The 26,362-nt window shown below is 36.3% G+C and overlaps 1 protein-coding gene across 1 annotated transcript in view; it reads left to right on the forward strand.

Annotated features, from left to right (window-relative positions):
* beta-PheRS (phenylalanine--tRNA ligase beta subunit) overlaps positions 1-22,432 on the forward strand; it is a 43,085-nt gene extending 20,653 nt beyond the window's left edge. Inside the window, exons 7-12 of the mRNA XM_069836166.1 lie at positions 2,596-2,771; positions 5,497-5,704; positions 9,329-9,409; positions 9,609-9,819; positions 15,100-15,261; positions 22,166-22,432. Of these exons, the coding sequence (XP_069692267.1) occupies positions 2,596-2,771; positions 5,497-5,704; positions 9,329-9,409; positions 9,609-9,819; positions 15,100-15,261; positions 22,166-22,317 (990 nt within the window). The 3' untranslated portion in view covers positions 22,318-22,432. The remainder of the gene's footprint in view (positions 1-2,595; positions 2,772-5,496; positions 5,705-9,328; positions 9,410-9,608; positions 9,820-15,099; positions 15,262-22,165) is intronic.
* Positions 22,433-26,362: the final 3,930 nt, after the last annotated feature.

The raw sequence follows: 26,362 nt of genomic DNA on the forward strand, positions 1-26,362 counted from the left end.
GGGCAGGGCCCTTAACTCTCTCTCCTCCCCCTTTCACATTCAGCATATTTTTGATCAAGTATCGAAACATATAATGTTTTATGTCTTGTATCATAAATAAAAAAAACAATTCATTGCAACAGTGTTTAAGATTCAATTTGTTACTTTTTTATACTGATAGTGTCAAGAAGCATAGACCACTTAGTTTGTCACAGACTATCCAGAGTACACCACAGGTGATGGCTCTACATTACACTCATAATGAGTGATTTTGATGATAATGATGCTGGAGAACTGTTGGAATGTCACAGGGGAACCGGAGTACCTGGAGAACTCCTGTGCTGCCTGGACCATGAGCTTGCTCAGCACAAGTTATATATTCAAGATGGATCAGGGTTTGAACCCAGGTCTCCTGTCTTATAAGCCCTGCACACTAGCACTTAGCCATCATGGTGGTTAAGTGTGTGCTTATTTCTTGTGAATGTAGAAAACTTAAATAATAATAAGAAATACTAGAAATCCCAAACAAAATCCAGTTTAATATAGGACCACTATGGAAGTTTATAAATAAACAACAATACTGAAGAAATGAAAAGCAAACTATATGAAAAAGTCAATGAAGAAAGACACATTTTAACATAATCTCGAAGACAAGCAGTAGCACATTTCCAGTTGTTTACAGGACATGATTTTCTCATTGAACATCTCAACAAATTGAACTTAACAACGAAAACAAACTGCCCAATAGGCCTATGTAACAAAAATGAAATTTTGAACAAACAACATCTTCTCCTCTGTGACAAACTGGACTACGATAATAAGGAGGGCAACATTGAAGCACTTTGTTGGGAAGCTAGAGAAAGAATGATACAAATCAGCTTTTAATTGCCATTCGAGAACAACAACAACACACTCTTTATATTAAGAGAGGACCACTTGTCTTGAAATTGGTAAGAAAATGTTATTTTCTAATGCCAGGTGTTTGATAATAAAGTCATTTGACCTCTTGCACTCCAATATTTTTCAAAGATATTATCATGACCAGCCACAGAAGCACAGATTTTGCGTGGTAAGAAAATGTTCGATCAATTTAAGCAGGTGTAGTTACTGAGTAGAATTCAGGTAGAGTTCTTTACATTAAAATGAAGCGTGTGTGTATCTAATGCTCAGGATTTAACAATATTTGGACATAAGATTAACAAAAGTCTCGAGAGATTCGCAGTTTTACAAATGTTCCATACATAACAAGCGTTTAGAACAAGTCAATAAGCCGATTCGATGAAGGTGTTTGCTGAAACAATCATGACCAGTAACCAATCTGAACATGGTTACAGTCGATTTTCGAGGTAGTTCCAGGAATTAATTTGAAATCTTTCAATGAATTTTTCCATCTCTAATTTTGGTGTTCCACTACCGGTACTGAATTGTTGTGTTGGTTGGAGTTAACTCTCCTTTTTATAATGCTTTTAATAGATTTATAATGAAATATAAATTATCTGTAACAACTTAAGATTTACCTTAGTCTTCAAGTAAAACGAGGAATAGGATAAGGAATCTACTTGCCATTTGTAATGGTGCCAATGTGTGTTATTAATTTTTTCCCCTCCTGTTTCAACTGAAGTGAATGGTAGATCCAGCTTCTGAAATGTTATGTTTTCTAATATTTTGTCAGCAGTGTAAGAAGCCCAATGTAAACCACTTCTCAAAAAACTATTAAATGTGTTGTGTAATGACCACTTAGGATCGGATTTTTAAATACCAGAATTTAGTATTCCAGCTATTATAGTTATAAAGAGCAAGCAACACCACCACTCTGGTATAAATAATCTCACTGCGTTTGAAAGCTATATCCTATTGTATTTAATGGCGTGAACTTTGTGTTCACTATATGTTTGATTAATGTTGCGCCTTTCAATACAATTGGCCACAGCTTCTGCTGACATAGGTTTGTGGGTGGTGTTATAACCTTAGTGGATAGTGCTCACTTTTCAAACTCAACCATTAGATACAGATGGAGGAGCTGCACAATAAGAGACCTATCACCAAAAACCTGTACTCGGGATACTGATCATTGAAATAAATCTGGTTTTTATTAAACATTTTATGCAAGAAGTATTGTAACATTCATACCATTACAAAAAATAGCACAAATAATACTAAAAAAGGCTAACCGATTTTTAATAACAGACCAACAGTTGATTTAATATTGCAAAGCAAAATAAATAAATGAATTTTATGCAATAAACGAATTTTGCTTATAAATAGCAGCAAAATGCAGATATCGCATTCTTAATTTTTTCCAAGTTAAATAATCCAGCCAACAAGAGATTTTTGCAAATATCTAAATTTTTTTCAAATTGTCGGTTGGTCTATTGTTGCGTAACTCCATCCAAATTAGCAAACGCACTTCACTAGATACATTCTCCATTCTTTGTGGCCCAGATCTATTTTCTTAGATTTCCGAGAGTTATGAACAAGACCTTGAAGCAGTCCTAACCTTCATCACATCCACTCAACTATACTCGGTGTCATTTTTAACATTCAGTACCTAAAAATTCTATCTGTGGTGATCACTATGTATTTTATGTGAGAAAGCATATGCATTTTTTTTTTCAGGCAAAGATTGTTCTGGACACATTAGTTTGTATGTTCAGCCAGTACTCTGCAAACAAGTACACTGTGGAGTACTGCGAAGTTGTGCGACCAGATGGGACCGGCGTCAAATACCCTGAGCTGGCCTACAGAGACGAAGTTGTCAATGTACAGAAGATAAATAAGTACATAGGAATAAGGTAAAAGCTTCTTGCCCATAGCAGTAATAAATTTATAGGATTTTAAACTGGAAATAACTAGAAACATTTTATTTTAGATGAGCAGTGCAATATTTTAAGGGAATTCAGAGTTCTTGACATGAAGTGGTTTTAGCATTTAACATGATTATGATTTAACATTATTTAATTTGCTTAATATTACTGAACATGTAAACATTAAGGCGCGTCCCCACTACTAAACATTTAACAACAACATGTTAAATGTTAAATTCTTTACCGTTAACATCCCAACATGTTGATTGAACATGGTAATGCTAATTTCATTTAACACTTTGTCCACACTGTTAAACATGTTAAACTTGACTTTCTTTGCGTAGTCCACCATAAACAGTCTATGAGATTTTAATATAGATAGTGTTTTATTTTCAAACCTTGGACAGTGGACTCAGATGATGGTCTGACTTTTGTAATTGCCTCTATTGCTTGTTACAAGACTTGAAAAGGAAAAAAATGAGAATGTGGATGCGGCAATATCTTAGTAAAAGACACTATGCAGGATACATTCTAAACGAGCTTAAAGTTGAATACAGTATCAATTTGGATTAAAAAACTTGCTGAGAATGTCAGAACACGATTTTAATATAGTGCTGCAAAAATACTTCCTGTTACATCAAGGAAATACACAATTTAAGAGCAGCCATTTCATCTCAATTAAAAAAATTACAGCGCGATTGATTATCATAGGACCTACGACATGATAGATTTTAAAGGAGTGGGTAATATCATATAATTATTCTTTCGAAGTTTTACGAACATTAACATACATCACCAAATACGACCATTACTGACGTCAACATAGCATTAATGTTTAGCGTACAACGAGAGTGCGAAAACTCTCTATTGTATTCTCGAGAACAATTAAATAATAATTCCAGTTCTCTAAAACAGTCAGCCTTCTTAGTTTTGCCCGTGTATTCTTTTGCACACACATCCCACAAACAAGGCCTTTCCATCAATGCATTAATTTTATTCTAATGTATTTTCTTTCGTCCACTCCATTACTTCGAACAAGTTACAGCCAACACCAAGGACCAATGATAGTATAAAAATGATCAAGATACGCGCCACAAAATCGGAACTTATAGTTGTTGCTATGGAAACTGTACGAACTTTGCCGAACTGTACTGATGCTGCACGAGCAAATGAACTGACTTGACATGTTTTCCATTTCTGCTGGAAAATAGGCCAACATGTTAAAAGTGTTAAATTCAACATACTTAGTTAACATGTTAAGTCAATTGAGACTTGAAATGTCCATATACATGTTAAATTCAACATGTTATATTTAACATGTTGTTGTTAAATGTTTAATAATGGAGACGCGCCTTTAGGAATTATGTTTCTCGCGTAAATAATAAAATCCATGAATTGCAAACCTTTGCACCATTCAGTCCTTGTCCTACTGTTCGAGTGGCTGTACTGTATTACTTCTATGCAAAATGTCTTCATGTATGTCAAAATAAAACTTAGGAAGTTTCGGTACGAAAACCAAGTGGTAGACATGAATAAGACGTTCTTGACTGTAAACATGATACATACTAATTGTTGGACACGCTCCTTCAAGATGTCTCATAATAATAGTAATGCAGAAAAGCTCTATGCAGATGTTGTGTATCTGAAATTCCCGTTTTTGTGGGATTTTTCCTACCATCTCACGACACTGATAGAATGGTTGTTATCTGCTGCATTATAAGCTAGAAATTAATTTTTAAAATTTAAAGATTTTTTTATAGATTATTATTACGTCACTGGACATTGGTACTCTTTATTCATTTTCTGTACAGCTCGAACAAGTTAAGTCTGCGAGCCGAGAGGGGAAGATGGCAGTTCTGTAGTGAAAGGAGGCGGTAACGAGAGGAGACCAGTACAGTCTCATATGACAGCAAAGTTCTCCTACTGCGCTTCAGTTCATAGAGCGGTAACAATTTAAGACGCTTTGAAATAGACTGTACTTCTACTTCTGCTTGACAGTGAGGTTTGGTGTTCTGATTGGCAAGTGTGGGCGTAGGAGAGAAAGTTGCATGAGGGGGGGAGGCTGGGAGACAGCGTAACTGTTGCCTTTATCTGAAGACAAGGACAAAAAATCCGTGCACTCCATAGTGTATTTTAAAGATGTGCACACGTTGAAATCTGAGCGTCAAGTGACCTATGTGGCAACTGTGTTTTGCCTCTACATTCCATCCCAATATCCCCACTCGCAGACTTGACTTGGACAAGCTGTAGTTTTGAAGGTAATGAAACTTCAAGTACTTATTGTCAGAGGGTACTAAAGTAAAACAATACAACACGTGTGTGTGTGTGTGCGTGCGTGCGTGTGAAATAAAGTTGTTTGTGTGTGGCTAAGTCTTATTTCCAGAATGAATTGCTACAATATGGATTTACACTAAATGATTCAGATTTATCATCATTTCGACAATTATCACAGTGACGATAACAAATTAGTGATGATAAGTGATTTTTTTACTATCTGATTTGCTCTGTATTTAGTAACACGTTAACTTTTTTCACCTACTTTTATAAAATCTGTCGATTAAGATAAATGCTGCATTATATGTTCAAGGTGAATATATTAAGAAAGTGGATATTATGATGTTCTTTTTGTAACTTTTGTGTCAGGCTCATTTAGTGCTTTCTGTAAGAAAAGTTCAATAAGATCAAGTTTTATTGTTATATTGTTTTACATCAGTGAATCAGCAGACAAAATAGCAAAGCTCTTGACCAAGATGTGCCTTAAAACCGATGTCATGGACTCCAAAGAGACTGTGAAAGTCCAGGTGCCACCAACTAGACATGATGTCATTCACGCCTGTGATATTTATGAAGACGTTGCAGTTGCATATGGCTACAACAACATTAAAAAGACTATTCCCAAAACTTCTACTATTGGTGCACAGGTAGGCTATGTCTTTTATACTTACGGCACTAGTAGTGATGGTGGTGGTGGTGCAATGTGTTCAGTTTACCTCGACTCTGACCTTTCCTAAAACTGATAACAGATAGCATTAAACACCAAATGTTTACTATAAGTTCAATGCCATTGTGATTATTTAAAAGTGAGTCCAGTTATCCCCAGGCTTGCCAGATGCTTCAACCAGACTAAAGGACAGAAATCTAAAATTATTAGCATATAAATAACCAACACTATAAAAATAAATAAATTACAAATCCAGTGTCCACAAACAAGGAAAAAAAGCATATTTTGGCTGTATAAACATTTTTCGAGTTAACCCGAATCACGTAAGTGTAGTAGGTAGGCATTAGACACACACACACGTTTTTCGAGTTAGGTAATTACTTGATTAAAAGTTGGTGCATCAGCATACCACCAGTTGTTTACCAATGATGGACCACTTCTGAAACACAGACTTCAACTGAATCAGAAAAAAGTTTTAACATTAGTAAGAGTCTGTAATTGAGGCAGTACCTGGAATAACAACTTAATATACATTATGCCGTTTTTCCATGTCCAGCATAATTATATTATATACTTAATAACATATCTCCCTCCTGACAAAATATTATTTTCCTCCGACAGAAGATATAGCACCTCTAAGTTAAGTTATTGTTCCAGAGAATGCCTCAATTATTATAAGTACCACTTCTTCTACTCCTTCTTTCTCAGAAAGGACGTAGACTGCTACTGAAGCACTTAGGCAGGAATGGTCCATTGTGCGGCTCATAAACCAGAATTCAACCGAGGAGACCACATTGGATGAACAGCTTTGCAATGCTTCTTAGTTCTATTTCCTGAATTTCCTTGGGAGACACCATGTATTTTCCCTGGGTATCAGTGATTGATCTGCCTTAATTCTAAATAATCCAGCAAAATGTGATGTCTATTTCTTCCAATAGTAGAAGCTAGTCATGCGATGACTGAAGAACTGATTCAGGTATAAATGCATTTATGGAACATTCGGATACTAACCTTCACGACAGAGTTTTTATTAGTGTTGTGGGAATTGATTAATTGATCAATTTCTGTTGTAAGATTAATTGATAATCGGTTGTAGTTGATATTAATTATTATTTTAATACAAATTCATACTAAAAAGTTCGACAATATTTCTCTCTCGGAAATTGCTTACTTAAAAGCACAATAGTACTGTTATTTTCTAACTGTAAACCAGGTAGAGTAGGGAAAATCTTTGCACAAACACTTCAGAAAGAGATGGATATGAGGACAGTGACCTATTCTACCTCTATTGAAAGTTGAAACACAATGCGAAACCCTTATTAAGTTTTATGGTTTTCCAAGAAAACTTCAATCTTGTCAGTTCATCTTCCTAGTATATGAAATACATACTTTTCTGAGATTCTTCGTCCTCATCCCTTGCACTGTGTGCAAGTGAGAGCGTAACTACCTTCTTCTCTTTTTAAAGTCTGGTAATTCGATTACAATAGGGGCCAGTCTTCTGTTTCGACCGGTGTAGTTTTGCAGTTGCAGTTTCTGTACTGAGTTTGTATATGAAGGTTGTGTGTTTAGTTTGATAAGGAAAAAAAAAAATCAGTTTTCTGTGGTTTGTGGAAAGTCATATGAGAATTTGAGAGGTAAACTTAGTGAAACGTTTGGATTTAAATTGAACGATCGTGGAGAAGTGCTTGACAGAAAAAAAACTTTCTTCATGTTTAGTAATGCAGGAAACATTGTTACTAAACATAGAGTGGCACTTAATTCGGAGCATGTGAATGCACTTATATGTTTAAAATCATGGATGAAGCAGTATTAACTAGGTGAGTCTTCATACTTTCTGTTATTTATGTTTGTCTCAAAAATTCCCGGAGAAATTGACACAATAAATTATAAGCCTCATAATAAATATGTTAGTAAGTAATTAAAATAATTGTTTTGTAATATAACGACACAATATATACAGATATACAACATTTTTAATACTTATCCTTATCACCGAACACAAATTAAATTTAACAATAATAAAATTGTGTATTACAGTATCGATTAATCGTTTAAATTCAAATAGTTAATCGATTAACTCTCCTCTTTTACAAAACATGTTAATATATGCTTGGCAAAATGTGGATACAATACAAGAAGAAAAATAAACTCCTTCAAAAATGTATTAATACATAGTAAAGCCACCGGCTTGGCTCAGTTGGTTAAGGCGCTTGCCTGCCGGTCTGAAGTTGCACTCTGGCGTGGGTTCAATCCCCGCTTGGGCGGATTACCTGGTTGGATTTTTTTCCGAGGTTTTTCCCAACCATAAGGTGAATGCCAGGTAATCTAAGGCGAATCCTCACCCTCATCTCGCCAAATACCATCTCACTATCACCAATCTCATCGTCACTAAATAACCTAGTAGTTGATTCGGCGTCGTTAAATAACCAACTAAAAAAAATACATAGTAAATATATATTAAAAGCCTGAACAGCAGTTCATCAGTTGAATAGAACGTATGAATTTGGAGAAATGTTATTTCTGTTCTGAACCTTTTTTTCTTTAGCCATTCAAAGGTTTAAGATAATTAAGCAAGGCATTTAAGACTGAAATACATCAGCGTAAGTCATTGAATAAAAAAAAATTAAACACCTGTTCAGACTTGGGAACTCTGCACTCATCTTTGATTTTCAACTGCTTTATGTATTTGTATAGTTGCTTGTTGGGATAACTTGGTTCTAGTTTGCCAGTGGTGTAGCCAGCGGGTGGGCCATGTGGGCTGAGGCCCACCCAAAAAATATGTGACTTTTTGCGTTTTTTATGGAAAACACCCAACATTAAAACTAAACCATGGATCCAGAGCAATAGTACAGTCGATAGCATTAAGGTAAGAAGTCAAAAATGCGTTCATTTCTTCAAGAGCCAATTTAACTGTGTTGGGTTGGGCCTAAAAAATTGTCTGGCAGCAATAAAAAGAAGGAAGCCATGGAGACTACTGAATTGTTACATCAGCTAGAAAAATTTGACACCGTATTTTATTTGGTATGTTTAGACGATATTCTTGCTCTTGCAAATTCATTATCGGTAGCACCTCAGTCTCCTAAAATGGATATTAGTAAATGTTCGTTCTTCATTAAGGCAATGATATAAAACTTTTCAAAGCTCTGGAACGAAAAATTCGACAATCATGTCAAGCACAAGGCTTTGTAATCTAGCAATTCTATCTATTGAGCGGGAGAAAATTTGGGATTTGTTGAAGGACCTATCATCAGCGATCAGCAGATTCATTGCTGGGAAATCTCGACAGCTCCAGTTCACCTTATGAAGCGTTTGTATAGATATGCCTTGCATGATTGTTTATCATAATTTTGCATGTTCTTAAATAAGACTTCCGAGAACGAGTTTCAAGAGAGTTGACGACAGCGGCATTGTCAGGAGATGGGTCAGGTACTTTCTAAAACCTGCATATCTGGCCCACCCAAAATAATTAGTCTGGCTATGCCACTGTAGTTTGCGTGTGTATAAAACCTTCTCTCTTATCAAATGGAAACTTTATTTGTGAACCAATGCATTATTATGTCTTTTACATTTAGTAGTCTTAAGACTCCCTCTCTTATCTTCACAGTTCCCACTCAACAAGTTGTCTGACCAGCTGAGAGAACAAATAGCACAGGCCGGGTTTACAGAGGCCTTAACTTTCTCTTTGGTAAGTATAGTTGATCTCTATACCAAAAAACTGTATTTTGACGTTTGTAGATCTGAACTTCGATTTTCTCTTCCATTCTCATTCTACCTTTGTTCCAGTATTGTCACATTCATCATTTTATAGCCATTTTATCCTCCAACTTCATTGCATCAATATTTTTATGTGAAAAAATGCCTATTATGATATGTCTCGCATTCAGTGTTCAAGAGATGACATCGCTACAAAGCTTGGGAAAGACATCAAGGATATTCCGGCTGTGCACATATCAAACCCTAAAACACTGGAATTTCAAGTGGCAAGAACCACCCTCGTCCCTGGGCTGCTGAAGACTCTCGCAGCAAACAAGAAGATGCCTCTGCCTTTGAAGCTGTTCGAAGTCTCGGATGTTGTCCTTGTAGACAAAGATGCAGGTAACCATATTACACTGGATCCATCAATAAATAAAGGAAGAGATTCACAAAATTTGATATGCATGCAATAAGACTAGGGTGAATGGATTCTTTATCCTCTGCAGCCACCGGCATAGCTCAGTCGGCTAAGGCGCTTGCCTGCCGATCCGGAGTTGCGTTCGGGCACGGGTTCGATTCCCACTTGGGCTGATTACCTGGTTGGGTTTTTTCCAAGGTTTTCCCCAACCATAAGGCAAATGTCAGGTAATCCATGGCGAATCCTCGGTCTCATCTCGCCAAATATCATCTCGCTATCACCAATCCCATCGACGCTAAATAACCTCGCAGTTGATACAGCTTCGTTAAATTACCAAGCAAAATAAAAAAATAAAATAAAATTATCCTCTGCTTTGTCAATCAGTTAGTTAGTTAGTTAGTTGCTAATGTTCTGTTTCCAGCTTTATTTTTACTCTTAGGTCCGCCGAGTTAGCTCTGTGGTAGCGCATCTGCCTCCAGACTAGCCGGCCCAGGTTCAATTCCTGGCGGGGTCAGAAATTTTCATGTAAAATTTCTACCTCGGGACTAGGAGAGATGGTGGTGCACAACTTCTAATCACTAAATTGTACACCAATATGCCTGGGTTAAATCTCAAATCTCTCCACATTGCATATGAAGAGAAGGCATATGTCACTGTTGATAGTGATTCATCCGTTGGATGGGGACGTTAAGCCTGGCGGCCCCCTTGATGCTATTCAACAGGAGTAGGCTATATGCCGGCACCAGGTTTCCCCGTGTCCTTTCCTCACCATCATCATCATCCTCACCCATTCCCTACATTATACTTACTCGAACACTTACACATACACTCACCCTAGTACACGACACAACTTTTCACAGATACACATCATGCATAATGTAGCCCCCCCGAAGTGGTATGCAACTTGAAAATGGGTCACAGTCTTGCCATCTATCCACAGTATGCGAAACCCGAATCACGCAAGTGAAGTGAGTAGGCATTAGTTACACACACTTTTTACTCTTAGTCGTATTCATTTCTGAACTCTTCATTCATTCTTCTATTGATTAATAGTTTAGTTGTGTTGAGAGAAATTGCATTGGTGCTTTGTCAATTCATTGTTACTTACCCTGCAGAAAGATGAGAAATGGGGAGAATGGTCTGATTGAGTGTAGAAGGCAACATAATAGATAGTGGAGGTACCCAGTGGCCAACTACTGGTTAGCTCTGCAATAACAAATTCTTTGTAGTAGAACAGTAAACCAAAAATAAATTAACTTAAATGATAATGTCAGTTCATGTCTTCAGCATGACTTGAAATTGGACATCATAGTACAGTCAACTTAGGAAAATCATAATAAAATATGATGAAAAGAAACAGAACTTTGTGACTACACAAAAAATGCAGAGGCAACAAAACACCCTCTATATGTCCTCTAAATGAAATGAATTTTTATCTTTTTTGAAAGTTCATTCATGCATATCTTTGTTACTTACTTACTGGCTTTTAAGGAACCCGGAGGTTCATTGCTGCCCTCACATAAGCCTGCCATTGGTCCCTATCCTGAGAAAGATTAACCCAGTCTCTATCATCATATCCCACCTCCCTCAAATCCATTTTAATATTATCTTCCCATCTATGTCTCGGCCTCCCCAAAGGTCTTTTTCCCTCCGGCCTTCCAACTAACACACTATATGCATTTCTGGATTCGCCCATACGTGCTACATGCCCTGCCCATCTCAAACGTCTGGATTCAATGTTCCTAATTATGTCAGGTGAAAAATACAATGCGTGCAGTTCTGTGATGTGTAACTTTCTCCATTCTCCTGTAACTTCATCGCTCTTAGCCCCAAATATTTTCCTAAGTACCTTATTCTCAACCACCCTTAACCTATGTTCCTCTCTCAAAGTGAGAGTCCAAGTTTTACAACCATAAAGAACAACCGGTAATATAACTGTTTTATAAATTCTAACTTTCAGATTTTTTCACAGCAGATTAGATGATAAAAGCTGAATAATAACAGGCATTTCCCATATTTATTCTGTGTTTAATTTCCTCCTGATTATCATTTATATTTGTTTCAAATACCAAATCTCATAACCTTATTCCTTTGCTGTGGTCGTGCCAGAGAATCAGTCCCATTCCGAGGCTTATTTTGAGGTTTCGTAACAAGCTGTTTTTTACGGTGATGGGTTGTTAGCCCTTTGCCCAACCTCGAAGCTGGAGGACCACCCCTCATTGGCTGTCCACGACTGCTTATTCAATATATCCACAGTTACCCTCCTTATCTGGAGGCCGTAGCCTCAATCCACAACCTGAGGATGTGCCATGCCTTCGTGATAGGGACCCACAATACATGGCATATCTTTGTTACTATAATTTATTAGTGAAACTGTGTACAGCCAGTTATTGACGTTTCATTAATATAACCTGATATCACACTGAAGAAATGTTTTGTGAAATCACTAATAATATTCCAGCTCTGTTTCTTTAAGTCATTCGTGAATTTCTCCCAATTTTTCACTGTATTTAGCATCAACTTCCAGTAGATCATGGCTTGTGTTACATCCATAGTTAAACTTATGAAATGTATGCATTTCTTTAGACTGCGACTTATTTTACCAGAGATACTGGCTAGCTTTCATTCTCTCTCTCTCTCCCTCTCTTCCATTTCCCCATCTCCCCTCCCTCTCTGTCTCTCCCCCTCCTCTGCCCTCCCATAATCCCCTTCATCCTCCCTCCTCTGCATCCTCCTGTCCCTCCTCATCCCTACCTATCCCCTTCCTCTCTTCCACTCTCTCATTGAAAAGTTGTTTTTAAAATTCGTAAGTACAGTAAAACCCTGATAAGACGCTGTTCAAGGGACCGCGTGTAAACCGCGTATTAACTGGGACCGCGTATTAGGCATGTATATTAATTTTGACTTATATACAGTATCTATTAGCGTTTTTCTTTCTTGAAATACATGATTCATGAAAGGTAATATAGTATTACTCCATTATGTAATTACATAATCAAACACATTTACAATATGTACTGTCCTTAATTCTTTCAGAAAAAAAAATTTATAGTTGTTTGCTGTGCGTGTTCTCCAAGTCCTCATGTTTACCACACTTAACTTTCCTGCGATTACATTCTCCAGACGTTGCAGCTGTAGTGATTGAGTCACGATTTTTTATTGTTTTTAATATAGATGATGGGATTCCTAATGAATCAGAGAGTTGTTTCTGAGTAAGAGTACTGTTTTAATCGTACTTATGTAAGATTTCCAATTTTTCCGACACAGAAAGCGCTTTTCATTTAACACTCATTGTAATCACATTCACAGACACTTCAATACACTAAAGGACAACAAACTGCTCAGCAAAAATTTCCATAATTTTATTACGGTCGAGTGAGGAATGCTGTTTGAGAGAGGGTTAGCAAGAGGGTGGGGTATTGTAACTGTATGTAGGCTTTAAGCGCGCAGGTAAAGAGTCGAATAAGAGAGCGTAACAAGAGGGTGGGATATACTAAGGTATGAAGTATGAAGGTCTAAATGTGCTAGTAAAGGGTCGAATACCAATACTTTTCAGGTTAATGGCACCAGTGAGTTCAGTGACCAAGATGTTTCATTCCTGTTACAGTACATTGCTGAAAATTACATCGAAAATATTCCACAAACACTGCGTATTATGCGGGACTTAAGCGCAACAAACGGGGTATTTTATAAAGGCGTTATATATGAAATGTGCAGGACCGGACAAAAAAAGTGTATTACGCGGGATAGCGTCTTATCGAGGTTTTATTGTAGTATGAGGTATTAGGAAAGAAGAATGATAATTACTTCAGCCATAAATCTTGAGTATTAGACACATACATAAAGTTAAAAAAAATAACAATACATAAAAGTGTCACTCAAAATGCAGACCTTGTGTCGTCAATAAGTAACATTGAGATCTGTGTACTGCAAAAAAACGTAGCCTATAACAATGTCAAAATGTGAAAAAAATTGTACTGCAAAAAATAATCTATTTAGTAAAATGAAATACTAATGCTATAGTTCCGACGCTGTTATTTCCGGCGTGACTCCGCCTCTTTGCTTACGTCTTAGGAAATGAAGGTTCTATAAAGTCTAGGTAGGTAGTATCCTTCGCCATTTTTGTTCTTACGTTGCCGAGCTACCATACGAGGAATCTATTTGCCACACCGTTAAACATTATCATGTTGTAGCTCCTATGATAACAAATCAAACGTAATGTAATTCAGCAAATAATTGAACGGCAAATAACATCTTCGTGTGCTTTCTGCGAACGCCAATGAAAGAGCTAAAATGGCGGGCGATTATATTAAGTATTTATCGAGCCTGAAGAAATGAATCAGCGAAACAATATGCACACGTTTAAATGTAGCCGACCTGCAACGCGATTGGCTGCTGGAAATTAGAGCGATGGGACTATAGTTGTCGTTGTAGTCGTAATAGTAGTAGTGCTGGTTACAATAATAATAATAATGGTTTATTTTAACTGGCAGAGTTAAGACCATTTGGCCTTCTCGTCCACTCAACCAGTAAAAAGGTAAAAAAGGTAAAGGTATCCCCATAACATGCCATGAAGGCACTTGGGGGGCATGGAGGTAGAGCCCCATGCTTTCCATGACCTCGGCACTAGAATGAGGTGGTGTGGTTGGCACCACGCTCTGACTGCCTTTTACCCCCGAGTATGATACAAAATTACTACATTGCTAAAACAAAACATAATTAATATAATGCAATACAATACATAATTATTGTAATAAAATAACATGGTAGGTAAGAAAATGTATTGTTGTTGGCTAGTTATGAACACATTTTGGAATAAGCTATGTATGAAGAGGATATACATTGTTTTAGAGGAAGAAATTTCATCTCATTTTAATCTGTAAGTTAAATTTTTTTAGGTTTATAATTTTTAGATGTATATTACTTTACATGGGAATTATCAACTGGTAGGAACTAGCAAAAGACAGAACAGAGTGGAAGCATTTTGTGAAATCGACATGGAGTCTACATGCTCCATAATGTCCTTTGATTGATTTGATTTAATGATATTACTTTACATAAAATATATTTAATTTGTATTTTTCGTGTGCATTTAATAAGGGCAACAATTTTTACACAAACATAATAAAATAAAAAATATGCTGCATATTTTGATTCAAAATTCGAAAAATTTTTTAATGTATATTAATAAAAGGGGGCACAAAGATCAGTGTGAGGTCCTATCAGGTGAACGACTGCATTACTTAAGGTACAATATATTTCAGAGGTTGGTGCGAGAAATGAGAGGCGAGTGTGTGCTGTGAACTGCAACAGAAACCCAGGATTTGAAATCATCCACGGCCTTCTTGACAGACTCATGCAGTTGTTGGAGATACCAAGAAGTCTTAATAAAAACTCCACAGGGTATTATCTCCGAGCAGCTGACGGTAGGTTTACAGCCTTAAATTAACTACAGAGACCAGAGTTTGTTTGTATTGTTATTTGCTGTTTTGAAATACTGAAAATATTGCATCGTCTTGTTAGAGTGATTGTGCTTGTATTCATTTATTGGTATTGGAACTATATGAAATGGTTGGCACCAAAGCTATTGTGTATACTGGGCGAACGATACAAAGTACAGGGAGTGTAGAAGGTAAGTGAATTGTTATAGGGCATATTTCAGATGTTCGTGAACCAGTACTTTGTCCTTAATTGTCAGTAGGGAATCTGCATTGATATTATTTTCTGTCTGAAGTGGATTCTGTTCCTGATATGGCCACCCCCCTATTGTGAGTTAGCTAACAAAAAAATCCGCTAAATTGCAGCAGCATCCAGTGAAAGGGCATCCTGGTATGTCACTTGATCGTTTTCCATCCAGTCAGGTTGAAGCAATATGGCGTCAGTTGCCTGTTTTGCGGTTTTCGTGCCACCTCTTCTTATTTTTCTCTGTTAAGTCTCCTTTGTTTTATGCATGTTTTTCAAAGACTTGTTTCATAAAAACCATCGTACTCCATTCAGTTTTTAATGTTCTGTTGATTGGTGTTGTAGTTGATGGCGTATCTTTTACGAGTTTTTCATAATCAAACGATTTTCGTGAAAGCTTACCTGCTCCTGATCATTTCACTTTTATTTTTTCACCTGACAAATTTACATGCCTTATAGCTGGGATTGCGCAAAAATTTTGTATTTTAAGAAAAACAACTTAATTTTTTATGGAAAAACCTGTTTTGACTACACTTGAATTATATTTTACACCAAAATTATTTAATTTTAACACAACTGTGCTATCAAACTGAAAACAATCACGATTTGTAGAACATGGAACAAAGGTGGCCATATCATGTGCACATGTTGCTGATATGGCCACTAGGTAGACTTTAGGAATTTGGGACTTTTTGGACAATTAAAGCTATTTTTATGGGGAAAGAAATTGTTTTAAGAAAGTCCATTAGACTGAGAACGAGTAAGAAAAAAGTGGTTTACATTTTTTTTCAAAATGGCGGCTAGAAAAATTCTCAAACCTTAGCATGGCCATATCAGGGACACCTACCTTAATAATAATAATAATAATAATAATAATAATAATAATAATAATAATAATAATAATAATCCATACTAATAATAAAACTATAACGAACAATAAAACTGTAACTAACATTTTTCTGGTAATTTTCGCTTTTGCAAAAGTAATTGGTTTTACAGTTGGAGGCAGTGATTTTGGCAGGTGACCTCGATGACATATCCAGTAGATGAGCGAATGTTATCTTGTGTGAGCTGCATGAATGAGTTGTGATAACGCTCTGAGTCATTATATTTTTTTTATTTTATTGGGTTATTTTACGACGCTGTATTAACATCTAGGTTATTTAGCGTCTGAATGAAATGAAGGTGATAATGCCGGTGAAATGAGTCCGGGGTCCAGCACCGAAAGTTACCCAGCATTTGCTCGTATTGGGTTGAGGGAAAACCCCGGAAAAAACCTCAACCAGGTAACTTGCCCCGACTGGGATTCGAACCCGGGGCCACCTGGTTTCGCAGCCAGACGCGCTGACCGTTACTCCAGAGGTGGTGGTGGTGTTGTTGTTGTTGTTTTCTAATGCCAGGCATTTGACAATAAAGTCATTTGACCTCTTGCACTCCAATATTTTTCAAAGATATTGTCATGGTTAGCCACTGACGCACAGATTTTGAGATGTTCTGAATCCATTTCTTGATCTGAGTTGCACAACGGACAGTTAGGAGACTGATATATTCCAATTCTATGCAGATGCTTCGCCAAACAGTCATGGCCTGTTGCCAATCTAAATGCAGCTGCAGACGATTTTCGTGGTAAATCGGGAATTAACTGTGGATTTTGTTGCAGAGAGTTCCATTTTTTCCCTTGGGATTGTGTTATCAAATTTTGTTTATTGAAGTCTAAGTATGTAGATTTAATAAATCTCTTCACAGAGTAATACGTAGATTTAGTAACAGGTCTGTAAGTAGCAGTGCTGCCCTTCTTTGCTAAAGCATCCGCATTCTCATTTCCCAGGATTCCACAATGGGATGGTATCCATTGGAATACAATTCTTTTATTGAATGATAATAATTGAGAGAGCATTTTAGTTATTTCTGCTATTTGAGATGAAGGTGTGTGTCTAGAGACTATTGATAGAATAGCTGCTTTGGAGTCTGACAATATAACTGCACAGGTGTGGACGAGTCGTTATATGTTCAAACTCGCCTCTCATATTGTTGTTATGAAACACACCACAGTACAGTCTGATTCATAGGAGTTCCGTAAATGACTTTTGTTCGTAATAATTTTACAGTACTTCCCTACATTTTCTAAATTAGAAGCAAAACATTGCATAGCCAGAACCAAGAAATTGTTGCAAATGTTTATTACTTTATGAAGTGATGGGCGAAAAATTGGCTATGAATTGTGTCGAATTGGCTTCATTAATAACAAACATTCGTGAAGTACAAGAATGAGTTGCGGAAGCAACAGGAATCGACATGTTCGATTTCAAGAGCGATAAATAACTGAAAGAAGAGGCATGTTGAAATAAGAAAATACATAATTCGATAAACCAAGCAAGAAACCTCATGTTCCAAAAGTATTAATGGAAACAGATGAATACGAAACTTAATTTAATGAATTAACTCGTAGCATGTGTTTACAAGGAATGGTAATCGTTGAACAGTGAGGCGGTCTCTGAGCAATAGGTACGAGAAAAGTCGTTGATTCGATTCTTATGTTGTTAAGTCTGAGTCTGATAGTATTGTCGAGTTGATGAATGATTACTTTTTTCCGTGGTAATTTCTACACGTGTCGCATCCGTAGTTAACAGATTTAAATGCTTATTTATTAAGACATTCCCAAACTATGGAATGCAGAAAATATGTAACTTTTTCACTATCTTCATAGCAATTTCGCTTCTTCTCCAATAACAAGATCCTTTTTTATTTGTGGCAGTCTTCTGAAACGAAAGGCAAGGACTTGAATTATCCTTTTCGTTTTTTGCCTTGTAAACTTCAGCACCACAAGAAAAGGGATGGGTGAAAATTTTGGTAATTTTTGTAGAAAATTATTATTGTTTCATCTGCAGATGTTTATGCAGCTGAAGTATTTACTGTAATATTATACAGAGCGTTCGCCTACGGGTGGGGCCAGGAAAGCGGCATGTACTGATACGCCACTTTGTGCGCGCAGTTGTTGAGACATGCTCGACAATCAAGGACATTAAGGTCGACAAGTTATCAGTTGTGAGCCAGATATTGCAGTATTTAACACGTACAGTGCAGTTTCTCGATGGAGAAAGTTACACAACGCAGAACTGCACGCATTGTATTCTTGACCTGACATAATTAGGAACATTAAATCCATACGTTTGCGATGGGCAGGGCATGTAGCACGTATGGGTGAATGCATATAGAGTGTTAGTTGGGAGACCAGAGGGAAAAAGACCTTTGGGGAGGCCGAGACGTAGATGGGAGGATAATATTAAAATGGATTTGAGGGAGGTGGGATATAATGATAGGGACTGGATTAATCTTGCAAAGGATAGGGACCGATGGCGGGCTTATGTGAGGGCGGCAATGAACCTTCGGGTTCCTTAAAAGTCATTTGTAAGTAAGTAAGTACAGTGCAGTTTCTCGACACAGTTGCTTAAATATTCAGCGTGTGTGTAAAATTGGTTAACAATGCAAAACGCAAAATTCACGCTTGAACAAAGAGCTTTTATGTATGATGCATATGTGAAAACAGAGTCATGTAGAGAGGTGCGTAGGCAATTTGAAGTGAAATATTCGGGTGCTCCAATTCAGGATAGAGAAACTGTTAGACGTCTTGTTAACAAATTAAGGACAACAGGGTCGATAAATGCTACAATTCCTAAACGAAAACGAAGAGTATTGACGGGAGAAAAAATTGATGAAATCAGTGCATCATTTACACGCTCTCTTAATAAATCTCTAAGACGTGTTTCACAGGAAGTTAGTGTTTCAAAAACATCAGTCTTTACTGCTGCTAAACTTTTAAAATTAAAACCCTACAGAGTATAGTATAGAAAGCGGAAGCTTACGGATAGACGATTCCCCCAAGCGATACCGCAGGCAGGCCGCTTTCCTGGCCCCACCCGTAGGCGAATGCTCTGTACATACTGATTGTGAAGGCAGATATCAACATTCATCTGTACCATAGAAGAACAGGACAATTTTCGGTTAAGGAGGCATATATACCTAAGGAAATGGAGGAAATTGTTATTTTTTCTTTTTATTGAGTGAACTTTCCTCAAAAGTATTGTGAATAAAACAGAGAAGAAAACATTTTAAAATATTCAGAATCGTACTACAACATGTCAGGGAAACTAATTTTCCCTGCATAAATTGCACCAATTTAAAAATATAATTACAATTCACAATAAATATTTTATGAATTCTAAAAATGTGTTTATTAACCTAGAAGTAATGGCTGATAACTGTACTAAATTTCAGCACAAATTTCATTCAGGATATGTAGAAATTAAATTTTTGGATTTTACTAAATTTATACTATCGAAAGGTTTTACATATCCCCTTAATCACGCAAGTGAAGTGGGTAGGCATTACATACACATATGCCCTTAAATAATTCATGTTAACTGTGCTGTTGTCTATCTGCATTACCCAATTTTTTTAAACATAATTCATAGTACTGAATCTGTCATATTGAATTTGCACAAATTTTATTTTTCGTAATTTTCATCTCAAAAACCTTCTGATATCAAATTTAATTTTTCACCCATTTTTGTCCCATTCCACCACTTCAGGGATAAATTTGGACAAAATGATACCATATTCGTATTCTGTGATCCCAAAGATCCCCAGATATCGACTTTCATCGAGATCAGATGACATGAGATTGTTCACTCCCTTCTGCCTTTTCACCTTAGGAGATGGTATTTAAAAAATCTAAGAATGTTTAACCAAAATTGTAGAGCGTAGCCTTCATTTTAAATTTTAAGTCTCTACACTGTCTAATTGAATTTTTAAAACTGTCAAATCTTTTCTCTTCTCTCTGCTCCATTAGGGGATAAAAAAACTCTCAAAAGGTATTTGAAGGGGTGTACATGAAGTTGAATTCTTTTTTTTTTACATTCCTTATACATTTTATAAATAATTCTGAGAGATGAGATGAATAGTCTAACTCAATTTTATAAAGGGAGCTTTGTTTTAAATTTAAAGACTGCATGTCTACTGGTTCAAAAAATAAAATCAGTGTAATTATTTTGATCATTACTTACTTACTTACAAATGGCTTTTAAGGAACCCGAAGGTTCATTGCCGCCCTCACATAAGCCCGCCATTGGTCCCTATCCTGTGCAAGATTAATCCAGTCTCTATCATCATATCCCACCTACCTCAAATCCATTTTAATATTATCCTCCCATCTACGTCTCGGCCTCCCCAAAGGTCTTTTTTCCTCCGGTCTCCCAACTAACACTCTATATGCATTTCTGGATTCGCCCATACGTGTTACATGCCCTGCCCATCGCAAACATCTGGATTTAATGTTCCTAATTATGTCAGGTGAAGAATACAATGCGTGCAGTTCTGTGTTGTGTAACTTTCTCCATTCTCCTGTAACTTCATCCCTCTTAGCCCCAAATATTTTCCTAAGCACCTTATTCTCAAACACCCTTAACTTATGTTCCTCTCTCAGAGTGAGAGTCCAAGTTTCACAACCATACAGAAGAACCGGTAATATAACTGTTTTATAAATTCTAACTTTCAGATTTTTGACAACAGACTAGATGATAAAAGCTTCTCAACCGAATAATAACACGCATTTCCCATTTTGATCATTACTACTTCCCAATTTCCATCCCTTAATGTTCGTATTTTGTAAGACTCCATCTTATTTTTTGACTAAGGATTAATAGAAACCTACACACAGGGTTTAAGGAGATTTAAGGTGATAGATGACTCAGTCAGTCTGTTGATTATAGAATAGTTTTTTTTTTTTAATGTACTTTATAGTAATGAGGAAAAGACTAGGCTACTGTAGTTCCAAAGTTCTACTGTAGATATCAGCCGATCTTGCAGCAGTGAGTAATTTGCTCAAGAGTTCAGATTAACAAAATTCCTCAGCCAAAATTCCACTGTACAAAAGGCTGTTACACTTTTTTTCGTGTCTGTGTGCGTGTTTATGTGCGTGCGCGTGTTTTTTTCTCTTATTCTCCTCCTGTTCCTCTCCTTGTTCTCTTTGCCTTGCCTTTGTTCTCCCTGTCTATCTTCCCCTTCCTCTCTTTGTATTTCTCTTGTTCTCTTTATGTTCTCCTTATTCTCCATGTCTTCCTGCTGTAGTTTTATTTTTCTTGTTCTCTTTATATTCCCCTTGTTCTTCATATCTTCCCGCTGTTCTCCTTATGTTCCCTTTGTTCTCCTTGCCTTCCCTTTGTCTTCTTCTTGTAGTATATTTGTTCTCTTTGTTCCCCATGTCCATGTCTTTCCCTTGTTCACCTTCTCTTTTTCTTGTTCTCCTTGTCTTTGGTTTATTTTTCTTATAGTTCTCTTGTTCTCATTGTCTTCCCCTTGTTGTTCTTCTTGTTTCTCATTATCTTTGTATTACCCTTGATCTTCTTGTTTCATTTCTCGTACCACCCACACATATTTCTATATAAAGATTTGCAGTATAGCAAAACTGTGCACCTGTCTTTTTTCTTTTTTTTGTAAGTTAAAAGACTGTTAAGTGTAAGACATTTTCTCATTGTTCTTGGAATTAAATAGGAAAATATATCTCTCTTGTTTTATAATACAGGGTGGGAAAATATAATAGTCACTGCATTGATAACTATTTACTTTATCTATGTGCATATTTTGTTGCAGATCCTGCATACTTTCCTCAACGCTGTGCTGAGGTGGTGGCCAATGGCCAAGTGATAGGTATGTTGGGGGTTCTACATCCCGATGTGATCACAAAATTCGAGCTCACACATCCGGTGGCGTGCTTGGAGATGAACATCGAGCCCTTTGTGTAGTCAGCAGATGTAGCACTGAGCTGTATTACAGTGTCTCTCGTGTGGACTCGTCATGTCCTGCAAATTCAACAGATTGACTATGTATGTTGAATATATTTGCGAATTTCGAACTTTACTTATTTACTTACAAATGGCTTTTAAGGAACCCGAAGGTTCATTGCCTCCCTCACATTTGTCCCTATCCTGTGCAAGATTAATCCAGTCTCTATTATCATATCCCACCTCCCTCAAATCCATTTTAATATTATCCTCCCATCTACGTCTCGGCCTCCATAAAGGTCTTTTTCCCTCCGGTCTCCCAACTAACACTCTATATGCATTTCTGGATTCGCCCATACGTGCTATATGCCCTGCCCATCTCAAACGTCTGGATTTAATGTTCCTAATTATGTCAGGTGAAGAGTACAATGCGTGCAGCTCTGCGTTGTGTAACTTTCTCCATTCTCCTGTAACTTCATCCCGCTTAGCCCCAAATATTTTCCTAAGCACCTTATTCTTAAACACCCTTAACCTATGTTCCTCTCTCAGAGAGTCCAAGTTTCACAACCATACAGAACAACCGGTAATATAACTGTTTTATAAATTCTAACTTTAAGATTTTTTGACAGCAGACTGGATGATAAAAGTTTCTCAACCGAATAATAACACGCATTTCCCATATTTATTCTGCGTTTAATTTCCTCCCGAGTGTCATTTATATTTGTTACTGTTGCTCCAAGATATTTGAATTTTTCCACCTCTTCGAAGGATAAATCTCCAATTTTTATATTTCCATTTCGTACAATATTCTGGTCACAAGACATAATCATATACTTTATCTTTTCGGGATTTTCTTCCAAACCGATCGCTTTACTTGCTTCAACTAAAATTTCCGTGTTTTCCCTAATCATTTGTGTATTTTCTCCTAACATATTAACGTCATCCGCATAGACAAGAAGCTGATGTAACCCGTTCAATTCCATTTCCAACTTTACTGAAGTTATATTTGTAACATAAAATATAATTTATTCTCGCAAACAGTAGAACTGTATTGTTTAAGACAAAAAAGTCATTGTATACTGTTGCATGGAATAGCTTTTGTAGTTCCACACCCATGTTACGTATGGATTGTAGAATTTTGCTCTGCTCTGCATTGCCTTCAGATATACTATGACAAATACTTTTCACGGCCTTATCTACATTCCTGTTATGTTGATACAGTCTTCCATTCTAGAGCAGTGCTAGACACCAGCTTCACTGAGTTCAGGTTGGATATCTTTATTCCTACTTCAACATTTTCGTATGCATCACTTTGTCCCTCATTTGTTACTATTATGTGACGAAATTCGTGGTCTGACTTCATGTGTTAGACTAGTAAACATGTAAGTTTTATGATTAGTTTTAAGAGGACACTGGCATAGCTCAGATAGTAACATGTTTGCCTTCTGATCCGGAGTTGCTCTCAGGCATGGGTTCGATTCCTGTTTGAACTGATTACCTGGTTTGATTTTTTCGAGATTTTCTCCAACCATAAGGAGAATGTCAGGTAATCTATGGCGAATTCTTCAAATATCATCTCATTATCACCAATTCCATCGATTCTAAATAACCTAGTTGTTGATACAGCATCGTTAAATAACAGATTAAAAAAAAAATGAGGGTGTTGACTATTTTTTTCTATGGAAGCATGCAGACTTTTTTAATTTGAATTAAGTCGTTTTAACTATTTACATGAAAATGGTGTCATTCAATACAGATATTGACCCAAATTCCTTCTCTAGGAATAATATGCTTCACCATCTCAAACATAGTCACATCACAGTTTAGTATATACAGTTGCGAAGCTCAATACGTAGTAAATATGCAAAAATTAGATAGTTGCTCACCATTAGCATTGCTAATATCGCCTCATTACAGGCAATGCAAAATAGTACCGTCACAGTCTATTGTTTCTAGCACCCTCAAAACTCAAGCTTCGTGACTGTATATAGTAGACTGTGGTCACATGGTAGAAGAAATGGGAATAACCTACAAAAATCTTTCCAACATCATCTAAGTTCGTCACAAATAACATTTGATTAGAATGGAATTTGAATTAGGATTTTCAATGTGGAACACATTATGTCATACATGGGCACAGTTTTCCGTTATGTGAGGCACTCGATTTGAAATAGTTTGTTTACTAGGAGAGGAGACTGCAGAGTAGGATGGGAAATATAAACTGCTGTGACCTGCGTCACCTTATCGTAATCGCTAAGGCGGTCAGTGGCGAATTATTAGGAAAGCGCTTGGTTAACGTGAGAGACTTAAAAACTTTTATTCAATTTTGCAAATTAATTCGGCAGCTTTAATCATAAACCTCTTTACTATTTATCCATCATTGAATTGATTTAAATCAAAGGCGAGAAATTGCGTAACTAGCCAATAATATTCCATCACGTTGTCTACGTTTATTTTCTTGAATATTCTGGTGTTTATCAAGATTACTTAATAGATTTGCACGTTCTCGACCTAAAATAATTTCAGAAAATCATATTTCGTTTTCTACGCACATTTAATGTTTTTTTTTTTTTTTTAATAAATTTCTTTTGGAAATAATACGTACAAACAACATTTAATTCCTCGTATCTTTTAATGCAACGTGTTTAAGGTATAACGTATTTAATATAATATGCAAATGTTAAGATCATAAATTTTCTTCAGAATAGTACGAAAAATAACATTTAATTTGTCTTACCTTCTAATTCAGCATGTTCTTTATGACATAAAGAGTAATGTCGTTGTATATTAAATTTATTAATGCCTAATAGGATTTTCGAGCATAACATACATCGTATGTTCTCCCCTTCTAAACAGCAAAAAAACTCTTCCTCCCATTTCTCATGAAATAATCGTTTTCTAACACGTACACACTGCTTTGATAATGCCATTATGCCACCACTGATATTGCTTATGAAACTGATATAGAACCTGCCCACGCCTAGGAGCTGCGTGATGGAGGGACAGGGACTGTGAAGATGATGTCACTCAGAGTGATAAGCTCTGTGAAGGTCAGTGAGGCATTATTTCTCAAGTGAGGCACAATGCCCATCCATGCATTATGTCCTAGCTGGTCATTGATAAACAGAACATGAAAATCATGTATAAAAATTATCGCTCATCTGTTCCAAATTTTTATATAAGTTTGAGTAATAACTTAAACATTAATTTGTACCTACCATCTGTTAATGTTTTCACTACCAAATCAGAGTGTACAATTAGTGTTAACAAATCAATTAGAAATGCTTTTTAATAAACATTTTGTTTTGAACAAATTTAATTATTCAACATACATTTTTCTGTTAATTTGATGGTGATTATTATCCATAATTACGTTAATAAATTATTGTTATAACTTATTTAAAAAATTCATGATTTACACCGTATCTTCTCGAATATCCTGCTCACACTTTTCTGGGAAAGTGGTGGGCCGAAAATTAGGGTTTGTGATGTACTCACACATAAGGTAAAAACACTGAAGTCTGTCCAACAAAATAATAAAGTAATGTAAACATATGCACGTGATCTTGAAATCCCCGAATTGGCAGTGACTCTTTTGTTTGTTACTATGTGAATAGAGCCATTGATCTTCGTATAAAGTGAAAATGAACATAAAATTTGTCAAGATAACCGAGATACGTCGATTTTCCCACTTAAATATTTCAAAGCGTGTTTACCTTTATAAAGGTGATATAAAAGTTATAACCAAATTAATAATGCGTTTGCGTATACAAAAACACTCCCAAAAATAATATACACTTATGAAAAAAAAATTATTTGATTAACAATATTTTCACCGTTACAATTACACATATATAAAAACTAAATATAAACATTTACATAGAGATAATCAATTTTACAGGAGAAAAAGTTCGTCCAAAGGGCTGGACTCTCGAAGAGTACCCAAAACGCTCATTGCATTTCCGCGTTGAATAGCAATACTCAAGCGTTGACGCAAATAAGTAGTACAACGGCGATCACCAGTAATGGAGATCAAAATTTGGCCGATTTGAGATACCATGACTCC

Source organism: Periplaneta americana, chromosome 9 (assembly GCF_040183065.1).
Source record: "Periplaneta americana isolate PAMFEO1 chromosome 9, P.americana_PAMFEO1_priV1, whole genome shotgun sequence".
Classification (NCBI taxonomy): domain Eukaryota; kingdom Metazoa; phylum Arthropoda; class Insecta; order Blattodea; family Blattidae; genus Periplaneta; species Periplaneta americana.